Raw genomic sequence first — 10,877 nt, forward strand, 5'->3', positions numbered from 1 at the left:
TGTAAAGATCTATTCCGAGTCCACTAGTGGTCATATGACCTTCCTGTATTGTTCTCTCCTTTTCAGCCATTGACTATAACTCATTTTCCCCCTCTCCATCACGGGTAATCAAGTATTTTCTTTTCCCCCTTTGCTTTGCCCTGCAGACCACCACAAGCACCACATTGCCGAGAAGAAGCTATACGGAGTGGAAGGAAGCAGCACCTTCTTGGAGTGCATCCCCAAATCCCTTCAGGCCCGAGTCACGTGGACCTTTCAGAAACAACGAGACAAGCCACGAGAAGAGGTAAGAATGTCCCATTTGATCCAGTCAACATTCATGTTGTTGACTCCGTGTTTTTAATTGCTATTCCAATGTGCAATTATTTCCACGTCTGCGTCACACTCTTGAGGTTCGAATTGGCGCTGTCTGTGTGGAATTGTCTTCCTCATGCTTAGATGGGTTTTCTCTGTAAGCCTGTGCTTCCTCTCACATTCCTAAAACCGTGGCTTTAATATTAACACGTGCATGACATCTCATTCCAATTTAAAAAGGACATTGATACTGTCTGACCACTTGTAACATGTCCAAAAAAATGTCAGTTAATTCCTACCATACAAAAAGCAACAAGTCACTCCAATGTCCCAGAAAGTTTAAAGACACTGGCCAGATTTTTTTTTGATCTGTACTAGTGATGGACAAATGAAGCTTCATGAAGCACTTGTGATATTTTTGTCTCCTCTAGATGACAATCTTAGTTTGAAGATGCAGTGGAAATGTAATCAATTTCCATTGCACGATCCTTTATCTTTAAACCAAGAGCACCATCTAGAGGAGACAAAAAAGATCACAAGTGCTTCATGAAGCTTCATTTTCCCATCATTGGTCTGTGCCAAAAATGAAACATATCCAATGACTGGTGGGTTTCTGCTTACCTTCCTAAAGCATCTCAATCAAACTGATGGCTTAATTAAATCAATTTCATGAGACCGTGTCCCTCCTCCCTCTTGTAGGTGCGTCTGGATGATCGTATCCTGCAGACAGACAGAGGCCTTCTAATTCGCCGTGTCCTGAGGAGAGACATGGGTATTTACCAGTGTCACGCCATGGAGCACGGCTTCACCCAAACCCTGCTGGGCATCACTTTAGACGTCATCCAGTCCACGTCGTCTAACATGCCCTCAGAGGCCCCTTCCCGAGTGGAGCCTCGCAGCGGGGGAGGGCCGCTTGTGGCCAATCCCAAGCTTTGGTATCGGGACTTTATGCAACTGGTGGACCATCCAAACCTGAGCACAGTGGACCAGATTTGCGAACAAGTTTGGGCCCGCCGGAATCCTGCCGGCGACCTCATGGAAAAGAAGGTCCCCACTCCGGGGAGGGACTCGATGCCTCCTGGCCCCTCTGTGCGGCCCAATAATAAGAAGTGGAAGCATCTCCAGGAGCTGAGGAAGGGGAGGAACCGCCGGACCCACGACGGGAAGCAGAACCCTCGGGCACCACGGAGCGCGGGGCAGTAACCGCGATAAGAGGAACATGTGGAATTGGAAGAACTGATTCAAGTAGACTTTTAGAAAGGGACTCAGACAACACATAGACACGCACACATTCACACAAATACACGCACACACGGCGGCCCTCTATTGTGTATATTTATCTGTGGAGTTCCTTGCATGTGTTGAGTTTCATCCCACATTCATCCTGCACGATCCCATCACAATGTGCCATTTTGTAGTAGCAGCGAGCAGGTATGTAAGCCACGCCCATTTGATAGCTACTGTATGAATGGATATACACTCGTTTCTCAAAAATTTTACCACGGCGGAGAGCGGGCCACATCTTTGGTCTCTTACCTTGTGACAAACTACGTTATTTGCATTATGTAGACGATAGTGTGAACTCAATGCCACAAAAGGATCCTGGAAACCTTCGGGATGAACTCGCACCTTTCTTCACCCCTAAAGACTAAATGTGGTGTAGAGCGACGGTGGACATGACGGAGGTTCGGAGACACAACTGGAATATAATTCTACAACTGGGAACACACACGTGCATGCAGAAAGATGGACGACTTCATGTGATGTTTTTGTGAGACTCCTTCAGCATTTCCTTTTTTTTTTTTCTCATCACACTGCATAATTACGTTGGGGTTGCAGGGGGCAGAGTGTGGGCTTGTGGGGCACATAGAGGCACATTGCAGGCAAAATGAAACACATCGGTCATGTGTGTCATGATGTGTTACCAGATGAAACCACTGCAGAGTGAAAAACGGGCGGGAAAAACTACTGGCTTTTGAACGATGTAAGCAGACAGTTTGGTGTTTATACTACATGTAAAAGAGTGAATCAATGAAGGAGTATAAGGGCCACACAAGGAGCAAAAAATATTGTAATACAGTGGTGAGCTAGGAGTCAACAAGCCTGCCTCACATTTGAGAGGGGTTCGAATCTCTGCGCTTTATGTTTTAGTGTGCCTTGTGATTGGCTGGAAACCAGTCAGCTTGGATAGGGTTAGCATCACGACAAGGGCTATAGAAAATGGATGGATGCATGATTTTTATTTTTATTTTTTTTAAGTCATAATGGTTGTAATTATGTGAGAATAAAGAAAATCAATTCCTTCATTTTCTATAGAACTGGCTGTACCCTAAACTGGTCACTAGTTAATCACAAGGGCACATAAACAGACAAACAACCATTGACCCTCGGGGCTCTATTCTCATGACAAATCCGCTATGGCGCCAGCATAAATCAAATATGTGAGACTGGATGTTGATAACACTTGCGACTTAAATGTATCGTGTATCTCTCACCACCCATGATTGTCAAACCCTCTCCATGTCAGTGGGATGACTTTAAAAACTATAATAATGATTAAAAAGAATAATAATGCATTCACATGCATTCATAAATTCAAATTATGAAAAGCACACTATTAATTTCAATAATATACAAAAATGATGTTCCATCACATCAACATACATTTTTCAATATATAATTGTAGGTCTAGTAATCACTGCCTCACCTTACAAGAGCCTCACATGTTTTGCTGCCATTTTTCTGCTACGGATAACCGAAGGAGAAGAACTTCGCAAACGTACTAATTGGTGATAAGTTTGCGAACAGTAGTCTTTTTGAGGCACCGTAGTGCACGTGCTTCCAACTTCCAACTCTCTGCATTCTATCAGTTCGCCACTAGATGGCAAAACAATTATACACATTGCTACTTGAAAATTATAATTTTATGATAACAAAAAAATCATAATGTCCCAGGGGGGAAATGTTTTGCTATGCAGGGAAAAGACATGCACTGTAACAACAACAAAAAGATGTAAGATGAAAAAAAAAAAGATGTAATTTTACGACATGACAATATCCTTACAGTCCTCATAACGCTGCTTTATGTCCATTATGCTCATAATACCAACACCTTGCTCCAGGCTTCCCCAATCCTGGTCCTCGCGGGCCAGAGCCCTCCAGGTTTTAGACGTTTCCGTCCTCAAACGCACTTTATTCTAAAGATTAGGATCATTATCAGGTTTCTGCAGAGCTTGCTGGTGAGCTGAGGATAGGAATCAGGTGTGTTGGAGTACGGAAACATCTCAAACCTGCAGCGGAAGCCTGCCTTTATCCTTCAGTGTTTGCTCGTTTTGATGTGGCCCTTCTACTCCTTAAGTAGCAGCTGATTACGCTACCCGGACAAAAGTATTGGGACACATGGTTGTGACATCTTGGAGGTGAAAAATAAAGAACATATGGAGTTGTTTTTTTTTCTCGCAGCTAATAAAGCTCCCACTCTTCTGTTGGTGAAGACTAAGGTCAATGATGTTGAACAAAGATGAGGTTGTTCCTCCACACCAAACTAATCCATGCATGACCTTTCTTTGCATACGAGGGCACGGTCAGGCTAGAACAGAAAAAGTCTTTCCCACTAAGCTGGAAACGCAATTTTCCGAAATGGGAAGCATTAGAATTAATATTCAGGGGGAATTAGTGGTGTGTCTCAATAGGTTTTGTCTAAATAGTGTATAACTTATAATAGCATCATTGTGAACCTCACTCAATTTGATTTTAATTCAGTGTTTTGTTTTGTTTTGTTTTCCTCAAATGGAAAATGATACCCAAGATGACAACTCATGGTTGTGGGCTATAGTACATTATCTCCATTAACATTATTATTATTATATTTATGAGTGTGACTATAATTTTATTTTTATTCCAAGCGGTACTTCATGGCCTCTGTCTTTTACAGATGTTGTTATATGTTGTTTGTGATGAATAATTAAAAACAAAATGCAAATCAAACTTGAGATGTGTTTTTCTCTTTGGCATCTCCCTACCTTGGCAAACTGAATTGGGCACATGCATTACTTCCTTTGTTCCCAACCTCCTCGGTCCTCGATCTTTGCAATATTGCACCTGTTCACATTTTTCTGTAGCTCATCCAAGCCGCGAGATTGTCTGTCTGTGTACGGTGTACCAAATGTTATCCCACAGTGCCCTCTAGTGGCCACATAATTAAATAACTGACGTTCCTTACTACATGACTAATATCACACATTTGAAACGAAAATAAGATAAGCGGCCCACATTTTCCTTATTGCTTATCAAAAATGTCATTGCAAAAAAATATTATTGAGTTATGGCATATTCTTCTTCTTCTTCTCCTTTTGTTTTTCTTCTTTTTCTTCTTCTTGGAAAGTTGATGATGGGGCAGAAGTCCATCCCACGGTTCTATGCAAAAAGTTGATAAAGTCCAGACTCTTTATTGATTTTAGTTTTTACAAGAGAGCAGGAGATTTGGATAGTTTTTGTGAGATGTGGACTGTTAACGGGGCACTGTGCGGCGTGAACGAGGAGGCGCTATGTTTTAGTGATGTTCCTATGTAAAAAAAATATATATATTTTTTATCTATTTCTTTAATTGCTCTTGCCAAGCAGTGTGTTAAGAATAGAATGTAAATAAGTGCGGCAAATAAATGTCATTTTTCAAAATCAAATTTTCTTCTTCTTCTTCTTCTTCTTCTTCTTATTATTATTGTTATTATTATCATTATTATTATTATTATTATTATCATTATTATCATTATTATCATTATTATCATTATTATTATCATTTTATTGCTATTGTTGCTGTTGTTTTTATCCACAAACTACAACTAATCATCATCATGATACACTCTTGAAACTGCTCAGTCAAAAATAAACCAATATTGGTCAGAAATTGTACCGACCTGCTACTTGGGTCAATTTGATTCAACTTTCTGGGTTGGTTTTCTACAAAACACCATTTTTTTTGCATTAAAACAACAGCAGCAACAAAAATTGGGTCATATTGACAAAGTTGGATCAAATTGACCCAAGTAGTCGGTCTGTCCAATTTTTTTTTACCGATGTTCAGTTATTTTTGACCGAGTGTAGCTATTAATAAAAAATGTATATACATTATCATAATGATTTCAAATTAAACAATGCATTATTACAATTCATCCACATATGCATATCATTATTGATTTTATGTATTTATGTATTTATTTCGGTTAATAGGCTATACACACGGGCTCTGACCTTTTTGTGTGGAGTTTGCTCTTGAGTCTCCCAGTGCTTGCGGCAAATTGCTGCAACCAGGCACTGTGGTTTCTTTCCCAAACATAATTGCAGATTAGGTACAATGCACCTGTTTACCAGCTGAGGGAGCTATCATCCACAATATCACTTCTGACAAAACTATGGCTATTTGTTCAGCATTTGAAAAGGAACGCTTTTAAGTCGGACCATGTCTACTATGTCATGTTTGTGCCAATAAAAACACAATAGAACACGATTGCAATATATTATTTGCAATTTACAGTATTTTGGTTTGAAACTAGTTTATCTTCTTTTCTTGCTTACTTTCGGATTTGATTTCTACAGCACGCCATTTATGCAGAATATCCACTGGGGATGAAATCAATTAATTACATCCTCTGCTGGGAAAAATTCCAACAGCATGTGACCCTAGATTTGAACCCTAAAACGGACGTGCACCATTCTGCCCTTCAAAAGCCCTAATATGAAACCCTAGCTTTAGTTTGAAACCCTAATATGAAACCCTAGCTTTAGTTTGAATCCCTAATTTTGAAGCCTAGCACTTTTTCAAAACCCTTATTTGAAACCCTAGCCCTAGTTTAAAACCCTCATTTGAAACCCTAGCCCTAAATTGAAACCCTAATATGAAACCTTAACCCAAACCCTAACCCTAACCCTAGCCCTAGTTTGAAACCCTAATATAGCTTTAGTTTGAAACCCTAATTTTAAACCCTAGCACTACTTCAAAACCCTTATTTGAAACCCTATCCCTAGTCTATAACCCTAATTTGAAACCCTTGCCCTAATTTGAAACCCTTGCCCTAATTTGAAACCCTCATTTGAAACCCTAGCCCTAGTTTTAAACCCTTATTTTAAACCCTAGCCCTTGTTTAAAACCCTAATTTTAAACCTAAGCACTAGTTTAAAACCCTAATTTGAAACCCTAGCCCGAGTTTAAAACCCTAATTTCAACCCCTAGCCCTAGTTTTAAACCCTAACCTGAAACCCTAGTCCTAGTTTAAAACCCTAATTTTAAATTCTAGCACTAGTTTAAAACCCTAATTTCAAACCCTAGCCCTAGTTTAAAACCCTAATTTGAAACCCTAGCCCTAGTTTGAAACCCTAGCTTTAGTTTGAAACCCTAATTTTGAACCCTAGCACTACTTCAAAACCCTTATTTGAAATTCTAGCCTTAGTTTGAAACCCTAATTTGAAACCCTAGCCCTAGTTTGAAACCCTAGCCCTAGTTTTAAACCCTAATATGAAACTCTAATATGAAACCCTAACCCAAACCCAAGCCCTAGTTTGAAACCCTAATATCAAACCCTAGCTTTAGTTTGAAACCCTCATTTTGAACCCTAGCACTACTTCAAAACCCTTAATTGAAACCCTAGCCCTAGTCTATAAACGTAATTTGAAACCCTAGCCCTAGTTTGAAAAACTCATTTGAAACCCTAGCCCAAGTTTAAAACCCAACTTTTAAACCCTAGCCCTAGTTTAAAACCCTAATTTCAACCCCTAGCCCTAGTTTAAAACCATCATTTCAAACCCTTGACCTAGTTTAAAACCCCAATTTGAAACCCAAACCCTAGTTTAAAACCCGAATTTCAAACCCTAGCCCTAGTTTAAAACCCTAATATGAAACCCTAACCCTAACCCTAGCCCTAGATTGAAACCCTAATATGAAACCCTAGCTTTAGTTTGAAACCCTAATTTTGAACCAAAAAACTATTTCAAAACCCTTATTTGAAACCTTAGCCCTAGTTTAAAATCCTAATTTGAAACCCTAGTTCTAGTTTAAAACCCTAATTTTAAACCATAACTCTGGTTTAAAACCGTAATTTTAAACCCCAACAATAGTTTAAAACCCTAATTTAAAATCCTAGCCCGAGATTTAAAACCTAATTTGAAACCCTAACCCTAACCCTAGTTTGAAACCCTAATTTGAAACCCTAGCTCTAGTTTAAAACCCTATTTTCAAACCATAGCCCTAGTTTGAAACCCTAATTTGAAACCCTAGCCCTAGTTTGAAATCCTAATTTGAAACCCTAGTCCTAGTTTAAAACCCTAACCTGAAACCCAAGCCCTAGTTTAAAACCCTAATTTCAAACCCTAGCCCTAGTTTTAAACCCTAACTTGAAACCCTAGCCCTAGTTTGAAACCCTAAATTGAAAGCCTAACCCTAGTTTAAAACCCTAATTTGAAACCCTAGCCCTAGTTTAAAACCCTAACCTGAAACCCTAGTCCTAGTTTAAAACCCTAATTTGAAACCCTAGCCCTAGTTTAAAACCCTAATTTGAAACCCTAGTCCTTGTTTAAAACCCTAATTTCAAACCCTAGCCCTAGTTTTAAACCCTAATTTGAAACCCTTGTCCTAGTTTAAAACCCTAACCCGAAACCCTAGTCCTAGTTTAAAACCCTAACTTGAAACCCTTGCCCTAGTTTGAAACCCTAATTTTAAACCCTAGCCCTAGTTTAAAACCCTAATTTCAAACCCTAGCCATAGTTTAAAACCCTAATTTCAAATCCTAGCCCTAGTTTAAAACCCTAGTCCTTGTTTAAAACCCTTACCTGAAACCCTAGCCCTAGTTTAAAAACCTAATTTCAAACCCTAGCCCTAGTTTGAAACCCTAATTTTAAACCCTAGCCCTAGTTTGAAACCCTAATTTCAAACCCTAGCCCTAGTTTAAAACCCTTATTTCAAACCCTAGCTCTAGTTTGAAACCCTTATTTCAAACCCTAGCCCTAGTTTCAAACCTAATTTCAAACCCTAGCCCTAGTTTAAAACCCTAATTTCAAACCCTAGCCCTAGTTAAAAACCCTAATTTCAAATCCTAGCCCTAGTTTAAACCCTAATTTGAAACCCTAGTCCTTGTTTAAAACCCTTACCTGAAACCCTAATCCTAGTTTAAAAACATAATTTCAAACCCTAGCCCTAGTTTAAAACCCTAATTTGAAACCCTAGCCCTAGTTTGAAACCCTAGCTCTAGCAGAACTCTAAACGTAATACACATAAAAGCTAACATGCCACCAGACAAATCACATTTGGCAGCATGTGCAAGAATGTAGACTATCATAATCATCAACCTCCTTCATGGCTCAAAACAGTACTTGCTCTTCTCATACCTGAATGATGAACAGTAAACACCACAACATGAAAAACATGTTGCAGACATCACACAAGTGTACCATCTGGTTTTGTTGGAGCATCATTATTGAATCCCACTGGATCTTTTTTACTTATTTGCTCACCACCTGACAACAGTGGAAGACAACAAGCTTAATAGCCTCGGCCAAAGTGTGATTACATCACAAATGATCATCTCATGACTAAGCGAAGTCTTCACGTTTCATTTGAGATTGTTAAAGTGTGATTGATTACTCACCAGGCAAATGTCTTCCAAAATGCCTGCGGTAGTTTTATTAGGCTATTACTAATTAACAGAAAGACCTCGGGAAAAATGTCTTCAAAGGCATGTCAGTGTGCTTACACTGCTGCATTTATACCAAACTTGTCAGCATTTTGCCAGCAGTAGGTCTTGAACCTATCACCCTTTTGTGGTCCAAAGATGCAGAGATAACGGTACGACTGTTGCTTTATCAAAATGGTGAACGACAAATAATACACACAACTAATACAATATGGTGAACATTTGTTTACATTACGGTGCTTAAGGGGCAGCACAGTGGAACACTAACTGTGGTCAGCACCTGAGGTGGGCAGAGTAGCCCAAAAATTTACTCAAGTAGTACGTTACTTCAAAATAATATTACTCAAGTACTGAGTAACTGCTTGAACATGAAGTCTGATTTATTTAAAAAAACAAACAAAAACATAAAATTATGAGCAAATGCTGACATCTTCAAATCATAAAATAAAAAATAATTTGGGAGCTCGTTGTGTTCTAACTTCTGCCATGGTGGCAGCTTAACGACCCACTTAAAAGTTAATTGTTTGATTGACAGCTAATATGCGAAGATGAAGCTCCCTCCAAAAGCGAACGGTGGTGAGTTGGCTGGGGGGCTGGGGTCCAAAAGACTCAATTGATTCGTGGACGTCACTTCATGTCCACGGAAATGCTCCCACACAGTCGGTCAAGCGGTAAATATGGTAAATCTATGAATGGGGCGGCGGGTAATGACTGTAGTGAAGCCTAATATAGCGGAGTAAGAGTAGCGTTACTTCTGAACACATCTACTTAAGTAAAAGTAAAAAGTATTGTGTGGTAAAACTACTTTTAGAAGTAATCAAAAAAAAGTACTCAAGTAAATGTATTGGAGTAAATGTAATTTTAAGTTACTACCCACCTCTGGTTAGCACAAACTGCCTCGGAGAGATCTGGGTTCGACTCTGTCTGGAGTTTGGACGTGTTTGGATGGATGAAGTTTCTCAGTCTTGAAGTAAAGATACAAACCTGTTCAAAGTGAGTCATGTGCTAGTAGAATAAATTTTTGTGCACACAGTAGCTTCCACGTCGTTGGATATCTCGGCAGTCTTTGTAATGAATAATGCTTTGTAATAATGAGAATGCAATGAATGTCTGAAAGCTCGGGATGTCATAAAAGCTGTGACACTCAAAGAAGTGTGTCCTCATTTTGGTTTCCCGGAGGATGAGGGGATCCGAACATGTCGCATTAAAAATCAACTCTCCTTCGCTTCCCCTTGGCATTCCTAGATCTTAAACAGTTAAACATGAAACTCTGCACCTCTTAATTGATTTCCTCCCACAGCATTCAGTGTGTAGACTGAAACCAAAGCACAGTGGAACACAGCCTTACATGGGCAGTCTGGTCAGGAAAGCCTTATCTAAAGATATCTGTAGAAACAGTTCAGTCCGGTTTGTGGTAATTCACTGTAAGGACAGCAGCCTTGGGACATACCGCTTCATCATTTTGTTAATAAGTCAGGAGTTGGACAAAAGCCCTTAGTCGTCCCTGAATCATAATTCTTCATCTTATCAAGACACTTTGGACGATTTTATGCTTCCAATTTGGTGGGAACAGTCTATTAGAACTAGGCCGTTTTCAGTTCCAGCATCACTTCAGTGCCCCAGTGTACAAAGAAAGGTCCCTAGAGGCATGCTTTGATGAATGGATAAGGTGGAGACAATTGTTTTTGCTGTACTACTGCTACAGGTGTTTGACAATTATAAGCTCATTGCTACCTCAAAAGTGCTATTTGTGATGCTGCTTGATTCTGGATTTGGTCAAATCCAGCCCCTCACAAGGGTGGTGGGGGTTCTGGGGCCTCTCCCGGCTGGCTTCGGGCAGCAAACGGGGTAGGACACCATGAACTGGTTGCCAAAACAAAACTTATTACAGAGTCCAAATGA

General features: G+C 39.7%; 1 protein-coding gene across 2 annotated transcripts in view; it reads left to right on the forward strand.

The window, feature by feature from the left end:
• Positions 1 to 3,838, forward strand: part of sema3b (sema domain, immunoglobulin domain (Ig), short basic domain, secreted, (semaphorin) 3B) — a 73,994-nt gene extending 70,156 nt beyond the window's left edge. For both annotated transcript variants that reach the window (XM_077576881.1, XM_077576873.1), the window contains exons 17-18: positions 147 to 286; positions 994 to 3,838. In XM_077576881.1, coding sequence (XP_077433007.1) covers positions 147 to 286; positions 994 to 1,497 — 644 coding nt within the window. In that variant the 3' untranslated portion in view covers positions 1,498 to 3,838. The remainder of the gene's footprint in view (positions 1 to 146; positions 287 to 993) is intronic.
• The last annotated feature ends 7,039 nt before the right edge of the window (positions 3,839 to 10,877 follow it).

Source organism: Vanacampus margaritifer, chromosome 1 (assembly GCF_051991255.1).
Source record: "Vanacampus margaritifer isolate UIUO_Vmar chromosome 1, RoL_Vmar_1.0, whole genome shotgun sequence".
In the NCBI taxonomy this organism is placed as follows: domain Eukaryota; kingdom Metazoa; phylum Chordata; class Actinopteri; order Syngnathiformes; family Syngnathidae; genus Vanacampus; species Vanacampus margaritifer.